The 23,056-nt window shown below is 38.8% G+C and overlaps 1 protein-coding gene across 2 annotated transcripts in view; it reads left to right on the forward strand.

The window, feature by feature from the left end:
- The window catches only part of Gart (trifunctional purine biosynthetic protein adenosine-3 Gart), a 529,244-nt gene that overhangs the window by 204,702 nt on the left and 301,486 nt on the right, over positions 1-23,056 (forward strand). For both annotated transcript variants that reach the window (XM_067141687.2, XM_067141686.2), the window contains exons 6-7: positions 128-341; positions 430-560. In XM_067141687.2, coding sequence (XP_066997788.2) covers positions 128-341; positions 430-560 — 345 coding nt within the window. The remainder of the gene's footprint in view (positions 1-127; positions 342-429; positions 561-23,056) is intronic.

Raw genomic sequence — 23,056 nt, forward strand, 5'->3', positions numbered from 1 at the left:
GAATTAAGATGTGTTCTTAGGTACATAGTCATCCTCTTTATTTACACTTGATGTCTGATGGATCTGTAGTGTCACTTTTTCCTTCATAATTCAGTAACACAGACTAATGGAGCTCTGTTTCCTCTAGGTACTAGCCTTTACAGATGGTGTCACAGTACGAACTATGTTGCCAGCACAGGATCACAAGCGCCTTATGGATGGAGACACTGGGCCAAATACGGGTGGTATGGGAGCATATTCCCCCTGCCCTTTGCTCTCAGATGAAGAAATGTCTCAGATTGAACATCTTGTATTGCAAAGGGCTGTTAATGGCTTGGCTAAGGAAGGTGCACCTTTTATTGGTAGGTAACATAAAATCAATCAAAGTTCATGATTTTTTAATGTAAAAAAAAAAAAAGGCAATATTTTCTCTCTCTGATCATAATTCAGGAGTTCTGTATGCTGGCCTCATGTTGACGAAGGATGGTCCTAAGGTGCTAGAATTCAACTGTAGATTTGGGGATCCTGAGACCCAAGTCATTCTGCCCCTTCTGGAATCTGATTTATATCAAGTAATGAAGGTAAGTAGTTGTGAATCATCATCTTCAGTTAATCTTATCAAAGTCAACTTGAAAAGTTAGACTTCATTTAGTGAGTTGGCTGTGCATTTCAGGCTATGAAGGTGTTAGCTTGCATTTTGGAAGATGGTATTGTTTGAACCCCACTGTTGGAAGCCCTGAAGATGTTTCTGTTTCTTATTTTCACACCCAACAAATGATATATCTGTCTCTTCATTCTCATTCCTAGCCCTGTCCTATCTCTTCGCTGTAATAAAACTCGTCTGAGTTGGTGCAACATAAAACCAATAGGAAGAAAACACCTTAGCCTCTTTGCAATGTGCATGTTGATGTATTCCTTCCCTGCTTCTCAATTTTTTTTTTTTTTTTTTTTTTGTTCATCAGTGTTCGTGCCGCCTGCTGCTAGGGTCTTCTATATGATTTAACTGTCTGTATCATGGATCATGTTATCGTATTCACAAAGACGCACACACGAGATGCTGTCAGTTGTGTACACTGTTTTATTTACAAGTTATATACATTAATAGTTGTACCTCGAATGAACCACCATCTTGAACTAATCGACTGCACATTAGCATGTCAGCCAACTATGGAACACTTGACAAGATCACATGTACCAACACTACATAACCACTTCAACGGAATCACCACAACATGAGTTCACGTACTTAATTCGACTAACGACTCGCGCTAACAACTCAACTCAAATACCCAAGACCGTCCTTTTATATACCTTGCCTGGCCAGGCTTCCAGAACAGTATGACACAACATGCTTTCTTATATCTTCTCGAGTCTCCAATAACCTATGTACAAATGAATAGAACATTCTGTTAAACTCAAGTGACAAAGGTGCGTTGTTCTGGAATCTTACCCTGTGTTGCACAACATTACATCGGATTTATACATCATATTTACAGGTAATAATGAATTACATACTAGTAATTACGTGTTCTTACATTAAATAAAGTTGTATTAATAACAAATACAGTAGAGACAATACGTGACATTTCTAGATTTAGCCATGTTAAAATGGGAGACAATTCGCAAGTGGCGCTCCTAGTTTCGTGACCAGAAAATACGCGCTAAATTCAAATATCAATGGAAATGTATATACATAAATGGATACATAAATTATGTCTAGAAAGAAAGTGTTGCTAAAATATTAACTACAAATTTGCTAAAGCAATTCTGGATACATGAATGAAGAATTATTTAGCAGGTTATTATTTAAAGGCTGAAATTAGACATATAATCAAGATGTGAAATGGACTGCTGTGAAAGGGCTTGATCTTTCATTTATGCATTACTTTTTTAGCTTCAGCATACCTGCCTGAATTTTCACAGCAAGATTTATCTTTTTATCTCATTTAAAAGCAGTGTATATCACATCTGGCTCCATGGCTAAATGGTTAGCGTGCAGGCCTTTGGTCACAGGGGTCTCGGGTTCGATTTCCGGCAGGGTCGGGAATTTTAACCACCATTGGTTAATTTCGCTACCACGGGGGGTGGGTGTATGTAGTGTTTACATCATCATTTCATCTTCATTACGACGGGCAGGTCGCCTACGGGCGTCAAATCGAAAGATCTGCACATGGCGAGCCGAACATGTCCTCGGACACTTCCAGCACTAAAAGCCATACGCCATTTCATTTCATTTCATTTCATTTCATTGTACATCACATTAGCACACTTGTCAATAAAAATATTGGCACATTCCTTACACACATGATTCAATGAATTTACATTTAAGAGCTGGACAATTTTCCTTTTAACTTGAGGCCTACTGACAGAAAGAAAATCTCTAAATTTAGCCGCAAAAACATTCAAAATTTCCCTATAAGCAATACTTGCCATTACATTAGGGTAAAGCAAATTTGCATCATCATCACATTTCTTAAATCACCCATATTTTCTTCAGTGCTTGACAATGCATTACGGCGTTACAAATGGGGTAACTTGGAACACAACCAGCCATACATATATGCATATGCATTTTCCTGAATTAAATCAAAACCCACACATCACACCTACAACAAAACATCAGTATTGAAGGTTAACTGCTGCACTAATACAATAAAATAAACTTATTATATTTTAAGCCAGTTAAAATATGGGTTGCGCAGGTCAGAAGTTTAGGAAGTACACCTTCTATAAAAATATCTTTGTAAGTGGAAGAATATATATGCAAATACAGTATTTACTTACATTTTCTTGTCACGAGTGAAACGGAAGAAGGACTGAGAGTCCTTCTGCACTTCATAGTTATTGCAGCCAAACCCAGCACATATCTTTCCACTCATATTGACAGGAGATATAAAGGAATGACACACGCTACTATTTACTTATGTCAACTTAATGCAAACGCATAAATAACCCCAAAAACTTCACAAACAGATACACGTGCTCTTATGACAGAATTAGTAACTCTCAGGTCACTCCGCTAGACAGAGCTCTAATCGCTGTCTCTCGATATCTCGCAGAGTGTCGCGTATTGTCTCTACTGTATTTGTTAATAAACATAAAGCAGAAGTATCGTGACATAACCTCACATGTTCTGTTGCACAAGACAGATCATACAACCCAAAAATAATAAATGACACTACCATGATTTATACAAAACAAAGTCCGTACTAACAATCTGTCATATATAACTATGTAGATAATAATAATAATAATAATAATAATAATAATAATAATAATAATAATAATAATAATAATAATAATAATAAGAAGAAGAAGAAGAAGAAGAAGAAGAAGAAGAAGAAGAAGAAGAAGAAGAAGAAGAAGAAGAAGAACGGCAACACCACAACCTACTAATTGAGCTTGATATTTTCACTATTTACCCATGGGTTTAAAGAATTGTTTCCAGGTTATACTAGTACATTACACGCTTGCATCAATGTCTGGGTTAGATTTACACTCTTCATGTTGTGTAGTATATCGACTCATTGTTGCTTAGATTGTCCCTTTGATCTCTTTTCCAACTTCTGATGCATAGTTCATGTTTAGAAACACATGGGCTTCTGTTGTAACACATACACAAACCTTGGTTTTTGCACATTCTTACCTGACTGGGCGCAGTATCGATATTGAATCGTTTCCTTATGTCTACATGGGAAACAGTAACCAACTTAGCATTGCTGACTGTGAATCTTTGTCTGAAACAACAGTCTGCCTATGTTATTGTCGACCAATATTCTGTACCTTTTGTGTGTAATGGGATAGAAATTTTTTCCTCCAGTGACCGTAGGTGATGCCACCTGTCACCATTCACCGTTTTTCCCAGGCTATGTTTATCGTAACATTGTCCAGTTTAACAAGTTGGCCATCGCTAAAAATCGTAGACCCAATATACATATTTGAACTTTGTCACTGCAGGTCCTTTCCTTTGACTTGGACAATACAGTTTTTTTATGAGTCTGATGTTACATATTTTGTTTTCCTTCTGTTGAGTCACAGGCCATATTGTCCCAATGGATCATTCAATTCTTGGGTTTGACTTTCGAGATGAAGCTTATTTTCAGTAGCTATCAGTGTGTCGTAAGTAGGGTCCATGTTCTTTGGATTTCACCTGTTTGTTTCTTTATACCTTAATTAGAAAATTTTAACATATTTTTGTGTTTTATGTATGTAAGATTCTAATGTGTAAACAACCTAGAAAGGCTTGGGACTTTAATAAGTCAAAAAAAAAAGGCTAAAACAGCCCTTATCAAAATCATTTAAGTAGATCCATACTTTTTCTTGAATCCATGTGTCACTTATTTTGATTTTATGCAGGTTAAACATATTATGGAATCTTCAGAAGAGGAGATGGACTTCGGAACGGTGGAGATTGCGGACGAGGCAGCCCTTGCCCAGGGTTACGAGTAAAGTCCATAATGGCACCTTTGGCAGAGAAGGCAACCTTCCGAATGGTAGAGATGGCGGATGTGGCAACCCATCCTCGTTGGGGTTAATTAGAAGAGGATACCAATGCTGCTGCCTTGTAGAAGTGGCAGGGGACTGCCAAAGACTAAGGGAGAAAACCCTAACAGAAACTCCTCTCCAGTGTTAGGCTTAGCAAGCCAGCTGAAGAGTAATTTGGATTGTTTTCAAAACTAAAATGAGCCTCGGAAAGAAAAACAAATATCGGACTGACAAATCTTCTCAAACATTTGTAACTTATGATGACCAAAACGTTGATGATCTTTTACAATGTTATGCAAAGAAATCCCTAATCAAGTAAATCAAACACAGGATTGGAACACTAAACATACTTACATTGACAAGTAAATGTGAAGAGCTGGTGGATTTGATGGAGAGGAGGAAACTTTGCATCCTTGGCATAAGTGAGACAAAATCGAAAGGAGGAAAACAAGCGAAGAAAGGATATAAACTTCACTGGATGGGTAACAAAACTGAAGCTAGGAATGGTGTCGGATTTGTATTGACAGAAGATATAGAATTGCTGTAAGTGAAGTGATATATGTGAATGACAGAATCATCAAACTGGATGTCTCCTTCAATAAGGAGGTGTTAACAGTCATACAGGTATATGCCCCACAGTCAGGATGTGATGAAGAAGAAAAGGAGCAATTTCGATCTGACCTGGAGGAAGCTACAGAAAGAGTGGAGAATGTATTAGTGATGGGTGATCTGAATGCACAAGTGAGAACAGACAGACTTGGGTATGAAAATGTGTTGGACCTGTATGGTTTTGGTACAGGAACCTGGAAGGTGAACAACTTCTAGATTTTTGTGTGAGAAATGGCACCTGGGTTCAAAAACAATTATCTCACAAAATTGTTACAAGTGAAATACGTAATGCGAGTTGAATGTATTTTTTTTTGAAGTCTTTGTTTGTAAAATGCAATATGATGTTTTATTTTTATTGACCTAACCTGTACTGTATAATGTTGTAACATAGGCATTTGTAAATAGTAGAATTCTGTCTATAGTTCCTGGAAAGATCTAGAGAGTTACATAACTTTTGTACAGGGTGTGTTACTTTGTTGGTATGTGTTCTAGAAAGCGTGTTCTGTCTATTCTAGAAAAATACGACTTTTGCGATCATGCGTATTCTAGAATGTTAGTCAAAGTTCTCGATCGAAAGTAAGGTTGTGATTGGTGAGTCTAGGTGGCGATAGGGAACACGTGCACGCTGATTGGTTGCCTCCAAGGCCAGTAATTCCTATATATAGTGAGCGAGGCAGTGTTCGAATGAATTCGGTATCCTGATATCTGTCGGTCTTGGTCTACCCGTCTGCGAGCAGCCTATCTGGTTGACGTCCCCCGGTTTTCGGGATGGCACTCTCCTCGGGTAAGCGCTCTTGAATTCCGTTCCTGCTAAAATTTCCGTAATGTTCCGATTTGCTTGTCGTACAGGAGTCTGCCCTAACCTCGCCTAGATTCACCAAATTAGCTACTTATGACGCCTTAGTTTTTCAGCTAGACTTACCTGTTCGTTTCCGAGGCATTCCCGTTTTGTTTCACTAAAATATGTATATAGTAGTTTAATAGTATTTCCCTTGGGGTTTGCCTCTGATAGTTCTGTATCACTTTAGGTATGCTAGATTTTGGATAACCTGTAAATTGCATTGTACTACTGCATTGGTAACTAGATGTACAGTTCATTTGTAATTTGAATTTACACTGCTACGAATAACCTATGTATATCACTGAACTTATAGCTCATAACTTGGAATGTATATGTAGAATTATCTTGTAAATAATATTTTAAAAACTAAGGATCACGGTGATTCATTTCGGAATCCGCTATCTAAGCCATGTCCATGCCTTTGGTAGGTTCCCAGCCCTTCCATCTTCCCGTTTTGTCGTTCACTAGTTGGCCCTACTGATAGTTACGTACTTGTTTTGTTGGAGATCCGCGTAAAGGCTAGTTACTGTTTTTCCAAGTGTGTAGTGTTTTCTTATATTGTGTATTGTACTCTTACCTTGTTTGGTGTTACCACTGTAGTAGAGGTAATATTTGGTAGCAGAGCGTGGTTCAAATGTTACCTCTACTACAGTGGTAACACCAAACAAGGCACAAACACAGTTAAAAGGGGAAGGTAAGAGTACAATACACAATATAAGAAAACACTACACACTTGGAAAAACAGTAACTAGCCTTTACGCGGATCTCCAACAAAACAAGTACGTAACTATCAGTAGGGCCAACTAGTGAACGACAAAACGGGAAGATGGAAGGGCTGGGAACCTACCAAAGGCATGGACATGGCTTAGATAGCGGATTCCGAAATGAATCACCGTGATCCTTAGTTTTTAAAATATTATTTACAAGATAATTCTACATATACATTCCAAGTTATGAGCTATAAGTTCAGTGATATACATAGGTTATTCGTAGCAGTGTAAATTCAAATTACAAATGAACTGTACATCTAGTTACCAATGCAGTAGTACAATGCAATTTACAGGTTATCCAAAATCTAGCGTACCTAAAGTGATACAGAACTATCAGAGGCAAACCCCAAGGGAAATACTATTAAACTACTATATACATATTTTAGTGAAACAAAACGGGAATGCCTCGGAAACGAACAGGTAAGTCTAGTTGAAAAACTAAGGCGTCATAAGTAGCTAATTTGGTGAATCTAGGCGAGGTTAGGGCAGACTCCTGTATGAAAAGCAAATCGGAACATTACGGAAATTTTAGCAGGAACGGAATTCAAGAGCGCTTACCCGAGGAGAGTGCCATCCCGAAAACCGGGGGACGTCAACCAGATAGGCTGCTCGCAGACGGGTAGACCAAGACCGACAGATATCAGGATACCGAATTCATTCGAACACTGCCTCGCTCACTATATATAGGAATTACTGGCCTTGGAGGCAACCAATCAGCGTGCACGTGTTCCCTATCGCCACCTAGACTCACCAATCACAACCTTACTTTCGATCGAGAACTTTGACTAACATTCTAGAATACGCACTGATCGCAAAAGTCGTATTTTTCCAGAATAGACAGAACACGCTTTCTAGAACACATACCAACAAAGTAACACACCCTGTACAAAAGTTATGTAACTCTCTAGATCTTTCCAGGAACTATAGACAGAATTCAACTATTTACAAATGCCTATGTTACAACATTATACAGTCCAGGTTAGGTCAATAAAAATAAAACATCATATTGCATTTTACAAACAAAGACTTCAAAAAAAATACATTCCACTCGCATTACATATTTTACGAGGTATCGTTGGGATGGACAATCCAAATCCTTAACACTAGAATGGCCGACACTCTGGCACTCTGAAAACGGCCGCGGCGGTCAATTTGACCGCTGTATTGAAATTTAGTGTTTGGAAAGATTCAACATATCTTAAAGCACAATTTCTCAGAAAATATTTCCAAACTATGTCATCACTATGCTTTATTTACAGTTATTATACAACAATACAACAATATAGAACTTAACACGTTCAGTACCTGCTTCTGAGCGGGACACTTGAACGCCTGGGCCGGCCATTTTCATGCCCGGCCCTCTAGACGTGCATCACTTAATAAAATTGGCAATTACTCCTAAACTATAAGTGTTAGAAAAATGATACTTTGTGCTTACCTGTAGTAAACATTTAAGGTGTGATATCTGGTGTGACAGGTTTTAAAATACGTCTAATTTTATACAGCCTATCTGTATTTTCGGCATAACGATTATTGTCACCGAAGTGAAGAAATGAAAGAATATGAACGAAGCGTATTCGGAACATTATTTTACAAAATATCGGAGTATGAATAACAGGGTCTTCGGTCCAGTACATTTTTATTTCAGGATTTTGGACTAATCGGTTTCCACGATTGCATGATCGAATTCTTTGTGAAAGGCCGGGGCGCCGCACTTATCACTTGACTCGCGTATAGATTGGTCTGCTCACACACGTACTGATAAAATTCGTCATTCATGAAAATACTCACGTAACTCAAAATATCCTGCTTATTTTCTATTTGAACGTTTATACCTGAATTCTCTGTAAATGGTGGAACGGGTGGACAATAACTAGAATGATACGTATCAGGCACTTCACTTTTCTCTATAGGCCTATCGGATTCGGGAATTGCAATTTCCTCGTCAGTCTCACTTTCACTATCTGAGTCTATTTCAGGAATAAGTTCATCACCAGAATAATCATTGTACAATATCTATTTAATCTTCCGTTAGAAACTTTGTATTATAAGCCATTATACTACACTCGGTAAGGACGACACGCACTGCTTTGGAATATCAAGTACCGAGTTGACGCGCGAGGAAGTTATGAGATTTTCCAGCTAAAACTGCTGAGATTAACATGAGCCCACTCAACGCAACGGTTATCTCAACAAGGTCAACCAACTTCCTGCTACAACCAGTAACTCTGACTAAGATGTAAGAACGCATAGATGACGAATATAAACAGCATTGCTTCGTGCGGAACATTAAACGTCTTACGCCGTCCACGGCCCGCAGCATAGGAGCAAGCTTGAACATCTTACGCCGTCCACGGTCCGCAATGAGTTAACATTATTGGTATGAATTAAATCCTTTCATCCTACAGGGTAGACCTATAAGTCTTTCTTGTTGTGATTAGCTAATTGACATTACAATTCACGCACACAAACTCTTTCTTGACCTTGTCCGTGCGTTTTCCGCACACAGCTTTGTTACTGTTGTTTAGTTTTTATTTAAAAAATTTTAACCCTATTCCAAGACTCAATCAAGAATAACAGGCTTTATAAACTGATTTTAGCATCTAAGATATATGCCAGTAAGGTGTTACATTGATATTTCAGTCAAAAGTGTTCAAACCAATGTCCTACATTTTCATATGACTAATCAATAGCCAATTTGTGTAATTTATGAACCAACTTTAAATGTATATTGTTAAACTTGCCACTGTTGATTTGCACAAATGTATGTATATTCCACATTGTATAACCCAAAAAAATTGGATGGTAGTAGCATAAAAAATAACATGTGACTTCATGGATGATGCACACTAGTTAATCAACTACCTTCACACTGTGTGCTAAAAACTCAAAATTGACACATACAATAGCCCAAATGTACCAGACATACCAACATTTATGATCGGTTCAAATTAATTTAAGCTTTTACCACTACATGTGATGTTTTTGTAAAAAATACATTTTTAATGCATGTCAACTGAAGATGACCCCCTAGGGGTCGAAACTAGTCTTGACTATATTTACCAGCTTAATGTAAATTAATTTTGTATTGATAAGGTGGAGACTCATATTTATATTGTTTTTTGTAAACACAGCTTTGTTACACAATGAGCACACATCCATTGTTTTGTTGCCGTTACAAAGTGCTATCTGACACTGACGCCTTTTAATTGTAGTAGGTTCTATCTTGTTGCCTCGTGACATTTCTGGATCATGGATTGCTGCCTTTTGTGGTTTCTTCCTTACGTATGAGTCTCTTAGTTCCTGAGCTAACTGAAGCAAAAATTTTCTTCGACTAATTTTCTTTCCAGTGACACCTGTATAGAGTACTCGGGCATTTATCCCTACAAAATCTAGCATATTGTAGAAAACCTGAACCGGCCAACGTCGAGATGGTACTTTCATTGGGTAAAAGCGCGCCATTTGATCTACTACGTCCACTCCATATTTTGTTGCATTGTAATACTTATTTGTTTCAGGCAACTTCTTTTTGTGACTGCTGTGTAACTTACATTTGGATGCACCGTACTCTAAATAACATTCTTTCGTTTCTTCCCTTGATACACAGTGAGTGTAGTGTCACCATGCTTCAACACTAAGGTGCTATATAAATCTGCATTCGAATTTCGCACTGCCTCAGGAACTTCTCGCCGCGATTTATTCACTGTACCCACAATACTTGTTCTCCTCTCTTTCAGTTTTTCCACAAGATTCACTGATGTAAAAAAACTGTCAGTTGTTACATTTCTTCTCTTGTCCATGAATGGAGCAACATGACGTAGGACTACATTCTCAGTCTGGTCAACTGGTCGTAATTCGTCCTTTCCGAGGTAAGGAAACGCATTCAAGATATATTTCGAATTTACATCCACGTTGATCCAGAATTTGATGTCAAACTTGTCAGGTTGGTTTGCCATGAATTGGGTGAATCTACATCTGCTTTTAGTAGGAAATAGTTGTTCATCTGTGCACATGTTTGCATCTGGCTTGTAGCATTGTTGACAGTTATCTATGAACTTATTCCAGACCTCTGACATAAGCACAAACTTATCATTCTGCAGACGCTCTGACCTTGTAGATTTCACGTCGAAACGCAGGTAACGCATAATAGTTTTGAACTTCTGCCATGACATTGTCCCACTAAAGAAAGCTGGGCCACAGTCTTTCGACCAAAGAAAGTCGACAGATTTTCCCTTTACACCATATACACCACGAGCGTACAGTAATGCAATAAATGCATCCAACTCTTTCAGTAAAATGGTCCAGATATTATCTTGAAGTCTCCTCCTAGCCTCTGCCTCAGTAAATGTTTTTATATGACGAAGAATTGATTCGTCAATCAACAGCCGAAAAGCACTCGCTACATTATCACAAACAGTGCATTTAGCAAATGCAGTAGGAACACTAGCTTCACGTAAGATGTTCTGCTCAATACGTTTTGATGTTGAAGAAGCACCACTTCAATAACATCCCATGGTAAACCATCACGAGCAATCAACTGATTGTTGACATTGTTCACAGGGAGTGTACTATTAGCTTCAGGAAGAACTGACAACTGCTGAAGTACACTTTCAACTGGAAAAAGGGAAAGAACTATTTTAGCAATTTGATAATTCCCTCATATTACTGAAAATAAGGTTCTATAACTAACAGAACAACGAAAGCCGCAAGTGAAACCCTACAACTAGAACAAAATAATCATATAAGTGCACTAACAATAAATCACGTCATATTACATCATGATTTTTACTAATCTGATTTTCCTGTATTTTGGGGTGCATAAATTTCATTATCACACTCCATGACATCATCACTATCCGCACTTTCACTCTCGGAATCACTGTGAACTGTACGTCGAATGTATTCCAGATCATCACTGTCTGCTGAATCATCGGATTCTTCAGGACCAGACTCATTTTCTGCAATATTTTGCAGTCTACGGAGTATCTCCTGCTCACTGAGCCCACGTGAATGGCAAGACATACTTCTCCCAGTACACAACCACCAGTGCACGAAAAGAATGGGTTGGATGTGTTTATCTTGAGTGATCAAGACCATTGTCATAATGGACTTATTTATTTGCACAGTTCTAACAAAGTGCAGTGCTCCATTATTGTGTATAAATCTGTATTATTCTATAACAATATCGTACCTCAAACACGAATCCATTGATCTATAAAATATTACAAACCATTATTCTCGTCATTATTCCGTATTGAAAAATAGCTGATCACAAAGTTATACAAGGAGTAATTTTTTTTAAATTTATTTTATTTTATTTTTTTTGCTACGGGCTTTACGTCGCACCGACACAAGAGTAATTTTAATACCACCTATTCAATACAAATTTATTCCACTATAGTGTGGTTGAATACACATGGAAATTATCAGAAATTTGAAGGGTACATGTTTCGCCCACTATTTATTGGGCATCATCAGCCTCAAACAATCTTAAAACACATATGGTCTAAGGAGTCATAAAAACTTACTTAAAAAGTATTGATGAGTATTTACAAGTGTTAAAACTGTGGATGCAAAATGTTTACAGTACAAATATAATGATTAAAACAAAACTTATACTAAAATTACTTGGAAAAATTGGTATGTTCGTCTAAAAGTACTAGTCATAAATAGTTTTAAAAAAATAATCATGTCTGGCACTGAAATGGATCCTCTTGATGAGAAACTTGAGCAACATATTACATTAGGGAAATAGATGTCAAAAATAAGGCGTCAACAGGATAAGAACAAGACGGTTAAAAGATACAGTATAAGCTCATATTTGAGGCCAATATTTAAAATAAGGATGGAAATAAATAGTTGAATTGAAGGCAGTATAGTTTATAACGTCTTGGAAAGTTGAATAAAAATAGTGGTAAAAACGCTGCTAAAATATCAAATAAAAGAAGGTAGGCTGGACGACAATTTCGTGTAACAGAAAATGCCTTCTGAAGACGTGGATGTCCGTAGTAAACAATGTTTTCAATCTGGAATGAAATGGAAAGCTAGCCCCTTCCTTCCTCATCGTCGCAAAAAGACCTATCCGTGTCGGTGCGACGTAAAGCAAATTAAAAAAAAAAAAACAACATGACAACGGGAAATTAGGCCGAGAATATATCACTGAAAACAATATCTTGAATAATGTGTACTTACTTATTCTCAAGATGTAATGTATGTCCGAATGTATCTGCAGCGTTAGTCTGTTTGAAATTCCTGCTTCTAGTGTAGTATCGACGCTGTGAAGGTGTTGGGGAATTCAAATTTCTGATAATTTCCATGTGTATTTAACCACACTATAGTGGAATAAATTTGTATTGAATAGGTGGTATTAAAATTACTCCTTGTATAACTTTGTGATCTATAAAATATTCCCGGTCAGTTTGACCGCTCCGGCCGTTCTAGGTAGGTCGATGATTTTTACGCCACTCCTTGAAGTTTTCAGTCTAAATAAAACGTTAACAAGAAGAACAGCTCACCATATGAGCATTTCATAAACCTCCGGTCATAAGAATAAAAATCATGGACATGGCAAAGTATTAAAGTTCCCCATTGGTCAAATTGACCACTGCAGCCGTTCTAGTGTTATTAGATTACATAATATCTGATGGAAAAGCTGGTCAAACTATTTGTGATGTTAAGGTTGTACAAAGTGAGAGCTTAGATAGTGACCAAACACTGCTTCTTGCAATCCTCAAAAATGTAAAGGTCCACACACCAAGGGGGAAAAAAAAAAAAAAAAAAACTGGAACTGAAAAAAGTAGGAAACAAAATGGTGTGTACAAAAAAGGTGGCCTCCAAAATACCTGCAGACAGAACACAAGGAGGAAATACATAGTGGAACAGATTAAAAGAATGTCTTGCTGGAACTGCTGTAGAAATATGTGGCAAAAGTAGTAGTAAAGTAAAGAAAAACAGCCTGGTGGAATGATGAAGTAAAGAGTGCAGTTCAGAAGAAAAATGAAGCAGGAAAGGCTCCAGATAAAGAAATTCAGAAAGGAGATGAAAAAGATGAATTAAAACAGACATACAGAGATTGTAGACTGTGAGTGAAGCGAATAGTAGCAGAAAAAAACAAAAGTCATGGATTGATTTTACAAATAAATTGGAAGAAGATAGTAAATTCCAAATTGCTGTATAGTGTTATTAGAAATACCAGGAGTACTTATGAGCAAATAACAGCTTTATAGAAACCTGATGGGAACATCACTAGGGAAGACACAGAAATAAGAGACATTATGAAATTGTACTTTGGGAATTTATACAATGGTATAGAGGAGGACTCCAGTCCTAATGCACAGATTCAGAAAAGCTGCAGTGATATTTGAAGAAACGGCACCAACTTGGAGTGAAGTAGACTCAGCCCTTAAAAGTATGCGCAATGAACGAGCTACTGGCTTTGACGAACTAAGTGCAGATATGATTAAAGCTGCTGGTCCACAAGGAATTCAGTGGCCATACAGGGTGATAAAAGCAATATGGAAGGATAAAATAATACCAGATGACTGGAAAAAGGGAGTTATAGTTCCTCTGTTCAAGAAAGGAAGTCAAAAAAGTGCAGCAACTATAGAAGGATTACCTTACTGTCTCATGGTTTAAAAATATTTGAGAAGATTCTTAAGAAAAGATTAACGAAAATTATTGAACCCCAACTGTAAGGAGAACAATATGGATTTAGGAAGGATAGATCAACTATAGACCTCATATTCACACTGAAAATTATATTAGAAAGGCACTAGGAGAAAAATCGTAACTTGACATTTGTGTTTCTAGACATCGAAAAAGCATTCAATAGTGTCCCTAGAACAACTATATGGGAGTGTCTCAAAAAGAAGAATGTATTTATGGAACTCATTCAGAGAATAAAAATGCTTTATGATGACTGCTACAGCTGTGTTCAAGTAGGAAATGTATATTCAGATTGGTTCCAGACATCTAGAGGAGTGCAACAAGGCAGTGCCCTTTCACCATTACTATTCATCACCAGCATGGATGAAATGTCCGACTCGTTGGCTAAATGGTCAGCGTACTGGCCTTCGGTTCAGAGGGTCCCGGGTTCGATTCCCGGACGGGTCGGGGATTTTAACCTTCATTGGTTAATTCCAATGGCTCGGGGGTTGAGTGTTTGTGCTGTCCCCAACATTCCTACAACTCACACACCACACATAACACTATCCTCCACCATACGAGGGTTATTTTTTTTTCAAGGTCCGATTGGTCACGAAATGAAACAGCAGTACAAATTTGACACTTTTCTATTAGTAACACTTACTGATACATCACAGCTATTTTTCAACATAGTCGCCTCGCAGATTGAGACATTTGTCGTAGCGTGGTACCAACTTGTCAATGCCCTCTTGATAGAACGTCGCCGCCTGCGCCTGTAACCATCTTTGTACGCCGGTCTGCAGCGCCTCGTCGGTGTCAGAATGCTGTCCTCCTAGCCAGCGTTTCATGTGAGCAAAGAGGTGAAAATCTGATGGAGCCGGGTCCGGACTGTATGCTGGGTGATCGAAAACGTCCCACTGGAAACGCTGCAGGAGGTTCGTGGTGGCAGCTGCAGAAGTACGGCCAAGCATTGTCATGGAGGAGGACAATGCCTGATGACAACATCCCTCTCCGCTTATTCTGAATTGCCCATCGTAGACGTTGAATAGTCGCACAGTATGCGGCTGCAGTGATGGTGGAACCACGTTCCATGAATTCCACCAACAGAACTCCTTTCCGGTCCCAGAACACAGTAGCCATACACTTTCTGTTGGAGAATGTTCGCTTGAATTTCTTTGGCTTACTCGGGGAGTGCGAATGCATCCACTGTTTGGATTGCTCTTTTGTTTCTTCCGTTTCAAAATGAACCCATGTCTCGTCCCCTGTGACAATTTTGTTCAAAAAATCCGGTCCTTCATCATGGTAGCGCTGGAGAAACGCTAAAGCGGCGCCCATTCGCTGTGTTTTGTGACGGTCAGACAGCATCTTCGGAACCCATCTTGCACAAAGTTTGCGGTACTGAAGTGTCTCACTCACAATTGTGTAGAGAGCTGACCTGGAAATTTCAGGAAACGAAGCACTCAACACAGAAATTGTGAACCGACGATTTTCTCGAATTGCCTGATCCACACGCTGAACAAGATCATCGGTTGACACACGCTTCCTTCCCTGGCCGCCTGCATCATGGACGTCTGTACGCCCTGCTGTAAAGTTCCTGCACCATTGTCGCACTTTGCTGTCGCTCATGCACGTTTCACCATACACACGACTTATTTGGCGATGAATTTCGGCTGCATTGCACCCCTCAGCCTGAAGAAATCGAATTACACCGCGCACTTCACACTTGGCGGGCAAAGCGATCGTTGTAGCCATGTTTACGAGTGCGCTGCATGCTCACTACTGATGGGACTGAGGTGAGGCGCATAACGGTCATTTCAGTGACGTTGCGCAACACATCTGCGCAGCGGTTCATCATATATTCGCGGGCATTTGACTGTCGCGACCGATCGGACCTGAAAAAAAAAAATAGCCCTCGTAATTACACGCAGTTACCTACACATGGCAGATGCCGCCCACCCTCATCGGAAGGTCTGCCCTACAAGGGCAGCACCCGGTTAGAAATAGCCACACGAAATTATTATTATTATTATGGATGAAATCATAAAAGAAGTGAAACAGAACACCAACATGGATCTTAAAGCATTTGCTTTTGTAGATGATATAGTTATCTGGGGAAATAGCGAGATGAAGTCCAGGAAAGGGTGAACGTCTGGAATGATCATCTGAAAAAATATGGACTTTCAGTAAGTGCTACAAAAACTGCTGCAATGTCTGTTAATAGAGAGAGAAGTAAAGATAATATAATGCTGGAAGGTGTACAATTGGAAACGGTAAACCAGTATCAGTACTTGGGATGCATAATATCAAGTGACAACAGAATACAGCTTGAATGAAGAAATCCAGTCAATTCTATTAGCAAGTTCAATATCTGCTCTGGAATAAACAAGTGCCACTAAGATCAAAACAAACTCTGTGTCAAACATACTTTGTCCCTATATTGACTTCTGGGTTGGAAACATGGCCAACTACCAAACTACCAAAAAAAATGACAGCAGACTTTAAGCTTCAGAAATGAAGTTTGTAAGAAGCATGCTTCAAAAGACTAGGAAAGGCAAAGTAAGAAATGGGAAGATTAGAGAACAAGCAGGCAGTCCCTGAAGGAGACGGAAAGAAGAATTGCAAAAACAATGGTTGCATACTGAGATTACTGGAAAGAGACCTGTTGGAAGACCTTGGAGGAGATGGCTGGACCAAGTGAAGTAAGATATCACATCCAAAGGAACAACTGGGAAGAAGTCTTGAAGGAGCAGTGGTACATGAATAGACTAAACCACATCCAGGAAACTGGAGTGGAAAGTTGATGAAAAAGAATGCTGTAGAACTGTTCACAAACTTCTTGGGGACTGCTGACAGAATACAGGTATCCCTCGTACACAGTCTTATTTTACGTGTTTTAGCTATAACACAATTTTCTAAATTTAATTTAAATAATTGCAACCGATAGCAATTTCCACAAATTGCACTTCATGCTGTTATGGGTATGGGAAGCGATTTAACAGAGTTGCAAAACGGGATTATCATCGGCTCGGGCCGAAGGGGAGCAGCATTTCAGAAACAATGATGTTGGTGAACTGTCATGCGCCTTTGTGGTAAAGGTGTATTGCAAGTGGACGAATGGCACAATTGGCAAGAACTGTTGTGGAAACTGTCGAGTTTCCATGCCCATTGATGTCAGAGACAAATGTTGACTACAAAGGTGTGTGAAGGCCAGTCGACAAGCTACCGTGGAACAGCTCACCATCCAAATGAAACTGGAGCATCCAGACACATTTCTACCTTAACAGTTCAGCAAACCCTTCTGCGAATGGGGCTCCAGAGTTGATAGAGGGTAACTGTACCCATGCTAACAAAGGTGCATTGATGAAAACTACTAAAATTTGCTCGACATTATGGGAAATGAACCGCTGCTGATTGGTGTCCGGTAGCTTCCTCTGACGAGGAGTTCTCAACTGCATAGAATGGATAGAAGTCAGTGTGTCCTGCGAGAAACAATTGTGAAACAACACCCTGCAACCGTTGCTAGACAAGTTTAGGTGGTGGGGGCATTGTTATGGTCTGGAGAATGTTCTTGTGGTATTCTCTAGGTTCCATCATCCATGTGGAAGGCGCTCTTGATCAATTTGTTTATGAATCCATCCTTGGCGATTACATACACCTACATATGATGATTGTCTTTCCTTTGAAGGTTGGGATCTTCCAGCATGATAATACGCCTTACTACATGAGTAAATTATCCACACGTGGTAGGGAGATCACAATCAAGACCGAAGTTCTTCCCTGATCTCCAAACAGCCCTGATCTCTAGCCAGTCAAACATCTGTGGACCATGTTGATAGTTGTATTTGTCTTCTATCCTCTCCACCATGCACTCTTCAACAATTGTGGGATGAACTGCAGACAGCATGGTTCCAGACACCCGCAGATACACAAGGGGGATGAGTAACAAAATGCGTGGAATTTGACCTTGACTGCCGCCACATGTGCGAATACAGATCACTTAGGTTCTCTCCTTTGTTTACATTGGTTGCGCGGTAATATAGTATCTGTTTGCGCGGTGGTGATCGAACATTGTTGTGCGTCATGTCAGCCAAGCAGAAATGGGCCGTGATAACAATAGAAGAAAAGTTAGGAGTTACAAGAATTAAAAATGGTGAGATTTTGCGTACTGTGGCCGCAGATTTTGGTGTTGGTAAGTCCACAGTGAAAATTAAAAATAAGTTTGAGGAGCATGCATCAAAAGTGTCTAACAAGAAAACCATGAAGACCTGTCAACATGATAAAATAAATAAGGCCATGTTTTTAGGTAAAGGATTTAGAGCCAGTGCGAGGTGGCTAGAAAAGTGGAAAAAAAATAGGTACGGCGTGCGTCAAGTAAATGTTTGTGGGGAAAGTTATCTGCAGATGTCTATGCTGCAGAGATTTTCAAATCCAAAATGGGTGAATTTCTGCTAGGATACAGTAAAGATCAGATTTTCAATGTGGACGAAGACAGATTTGAATTTTGAAATGTTGCCCAGTAAAACCACTTGCTTCAAGAAATGAGAGTGCTCCTGGGCACAAAATGAACAAACAAAGAATAACAGTTTTGTTGTGCAGTAATACTTCTAGAACTTGCTCTCTGCGCCCTACATGCATAGGAAAATCTAAAATTCCCTGGGCTTTGAAAGATATATTGGCAGATGCTCTTCCTGTCTTTTACTGAAACCAAAGGAGTTCCTGGATGTTCACTGTCCTGTTGACTGAATGGTTTCGAGATGAATTTGTCCCCAGTGTTTAGTCTTCTTTGAAGTCTAAAAACTTTCCCAGAATAGCGGTGTTGTCAATCGATAATACACCAACACACCCACAGAGTCTGCAGGATGCTGACATTATTGTTCAGTTTTCACCCGCAAATGTCACAAGTCTGATCCAGCCCGTAGACCAAGGTGTAATAGAATCCTTCATAAAGCACTGTTGGTCATTATTTCTTACATACATGTTGCTATAGACAAACAAATCAAAAAGTGTTCCTGAAATCCTGAAAAGAATCAACATGAAAAATGTAGTATACTGGTATGCTTAATACTGGGGAAATAATAAAGTTTTCAACCCTGGAAACATGTTGGAATAAACTTTGAATAATAATAATAATAATAATAATAATAATAATAATAATAATAATAATAATAATAATAATAATAATAATAATAATAATGTTATTGGCTTTTTTGGTTTTTGGCAATGCTGAGGTGCCGGAAATGTTCCCACAGGAGTCCTTTTACGTGCCAGTAAATCTGCCGACACGAGGCTGATGTATTTGAACACCTTCAAATACCACAGGACTGAGCCAGGATCATACCTGCCAAGTTGGGGTCAGGAGGCCAGCACCTCAACTGTCTGAGCCACTCAGCCCTAAACCCTGACTTACCGTTCCATCGTTGGTTGGCCACAGCTGCTACATTAGAGCAATATTGAACTCTTAAATCTTGGGGTCGTTGCGGGAATGTTTCGGTCACGATCTTAACCAAACGATGGGGTTCAGAAGAGAGCCTAACTACTTGAAATGAGGAGCAAATATGTGCTTACTAACTTTTATTAAATTCTTAATGGCACAAAAGAATTTATTTATATAAATCCTTGATCAACAATTAATTATTAATTATGAAATGTTTCAACGCAGTCACATTGCGTAGCGTCTATATTTTCTTTTACAATATCGAAGAATTTGCTTCGATGAAAGTAGGAATATCATAAATTAGTGGACGGCGAAACAAGAAAAGTGAAAGGAAAACCTAAAAAATTGGGCACCTATTAATCCAAACGATAACTGAGAATTTATCCACACGATCCGTGGAAAATCTGACCTTCAGCACAACGCCTGATTTACTCTCAATTAAGGTTATCTACCAGTCGAATACCCTTTTGGATACGGAACACCTGCCGAATGGACCCTTAATCGAACCAAATTGACTATCAGTTGCTTTGGATAGGTTGCGAAATATTATTGGAAAGCATGGTGTTCACTACAAGTTAACAGCAGCATTCACAATTGAAACAAAATTCCACCATGTATTTGTCATTTCATGACACCCTTAAGTGATAAAATAAACCCGATGCTAAACGTGCATCACCCAAACAGCTGTTCAGAAGAAACCAACAACAACACGATCTGCGAGGATCCTACGTTACGTCGTTCTGAAGGAACAAAACTGCGAAATGCAGGAAACACTTATTCATCACGCATTTAGAAGAAACTCCAAACACTGAAGTTAATTAAAAAAGTGGTAAATCACTTGAAAAATATTATTATAAAATCGACTTTCAGGTTATGCTTAATAAAATTACAAGTCCACAAAGAAAAAATACACAGATTACAGAATTCCTTCCTACTTAACAATGACTACCATCACAGATCCATCTACTTATTGTTTGTCCCAACACCCTACCTACAAATTATCAATTGATCGAACTCAATTACGTATAAAAATGAAAGAACGACAAAGATCGAAAATAAAATATATTACTGGCTGACGAATCGAATCCATATTCATAACTCAAGTCTCGCACTAATACGTTGAGTGTCAACATGCACATTGCCAAACCAAAAATGGACATCATAACGACAAAACAATTTAGTTCGTAAAATAAAATACCGAAGTTATTTGAACTCAAAACACGCATGGAGAACTACAGCAAAATATTCAATCACCGTTAGCTCAGTACGCAATATTGGACAACCCTCATTATGCACGCTGTCAGTGATATCTTCCCATTTCGTAGATTACTGCAGACACTACCTTTGATCAGGTCACTTCGCAAAAACATGTAATCTAAGACTTGAGTATGTACAGCTGACGTCCCAGACCTATCGTCGGGCCTTCTTAACATCTGTACATCCTAATACTAACCTCTCTGTACACGTGCCTTCCTAATTCTATCGTTGAGCGTGAACTAGGACGTCGCATCATCAGTATACTCCTAGGATAACATGTGACGTCCTAAATCTGTTGTCGGGCGGAAACTGGGTCGTATACGCTTCCACTAGCATATCAGGCGAAATCGTAATTTCAAACAAACTCTGATATCTTTAACTGTAATTCTGGTCGAAACGAATAACACACAACAAAACAACTCTTGCCATAGAACGAACGCAAGTCGAAAAATGCAATAAGTTTCCATCTTGTTACAAAAAACGTGAACTTGGAAATAAATATCGCGTGGCAAACAATCTCCCAACTCAAACACGATCTCAGCATGCGCAATGAAGTTTAGGAAAGAATAATATAGACTTCCCACACCCGTTTAACATTTAGCGGATGTCGTCAAAATTAATAATCATCACCACCGCAGGGATCCATACTATAATATAAAGGGTGAGGCCCTCCAGTCGCCTACCATCATTTTTCAAACATTCATATCCATGACTATCCAGTGAAACAAAATTCAATAAATTTACACAGTCAAACATATCGCTTTAACGTCCAATATCTCATTTCACAAATGCTCCAATTTACTGATAAATTACCGCCTTGTAATTTATGAACTTTACTAATTGGAAACTCGTCATTACAATCAAACAACACCAACCATGTATTCACAATGCTCTTTTATCCTTGAGGTCATATTATTCTAATATTCATTACTGACTTTACATAACTAGTCACTTGAAATTTTACTACCAAGAGTTACCATCTTTACCAAAATCGTTTTTCACTTGGGATCTTATTTCACATTTACTATGCTTCACACAGTAATTATCTCGGACCGACCTTCTCCAGGTCCCAGCCTTCGGATTGTTAGCGGAATATACTACATCCTGCCACACAAATTTCACATTTAATATACAGCCTGTCTCAAAAATCCTTCCTCGGCAAATGTAGCCTGTCTCAAAAATTCATTCTCCTCGCCTTCTCATGGCGGTATTACGTAAAATCCAGGCTCCCTTTTGCCTTCAACATTTCTACCACTCTCATCTTGAATTTCAAAAATTGTTGAATATTTGAAGTCCACCGAAGTGTCACGGTATTTCACGAGCTTGTGGCTCGGATCGACCCGGTGAGGTCGCTCCCACGAGACAGCCAGACTCATAAAATGTCCGCTCTCAAACAAGTAACTTTTATTTGAAATGAATATTGAGAAAAAAAATAATTTTCTCATCGTAGAATGATGGGTTCAGCCCGTCAGTGAACTTTTTGACAGGATTTTAATTGAGGAAAATCCTGAGAAAGACGGAAACCTTGCAGACCTAACTGTACAAATACCAGGATGTGCAGAGATCAACAAAGCTGAAAGAAGTGAATAGGTAAATGGTGATGACTCGGAACTTAATTTCAGTGACCGAGTCATTATTGACATGGAACTCCATGAATCACATGAAGACAATGCAGCAGACGATGAAGAAGATGACGGAGCAGAAAACGCCAGCCTTGATACCGCAGACGAGATATTCAACAACTTCGACGTAAGAGTTGGAAATACAATATATTGAGCTCGATAGCCGCAATTGCTTAATTGCATCCAGTATCCATTATTTGGGAGATAGTGGGTTCAGACCCCATTGTCGGCAGCCCTGAAGATGGTTTTCCATGGTTTCCCATTTTCACACCAGGCAAATGCTGGGGCTGTACCTTAATTAAAGCCACGACCGCTTCCTTCCAACTCGTAGCCCTTTCCTGTACCATCGTCACCATAATACCTATCTGTGTCATTGCAATATAAAAAAATAAAATATAAAAATACCAGTAGGGGT

This window comes from Anabrus simplex, chromosome 2, assembly GCF_040414725.1.
Source record: "Anabrus simplex isolate iqAnaSimp1 chromosome 2, ASM4041472v1, whole genome shotgun sequence".
NCBI classification, from domain to species: domain Eukaryota; kingdom Metazoa; phylum Arthropoda; class Insecta; order Orthoptera; family Tettigoniidae; genus Anabrus; species Anabrus simplex.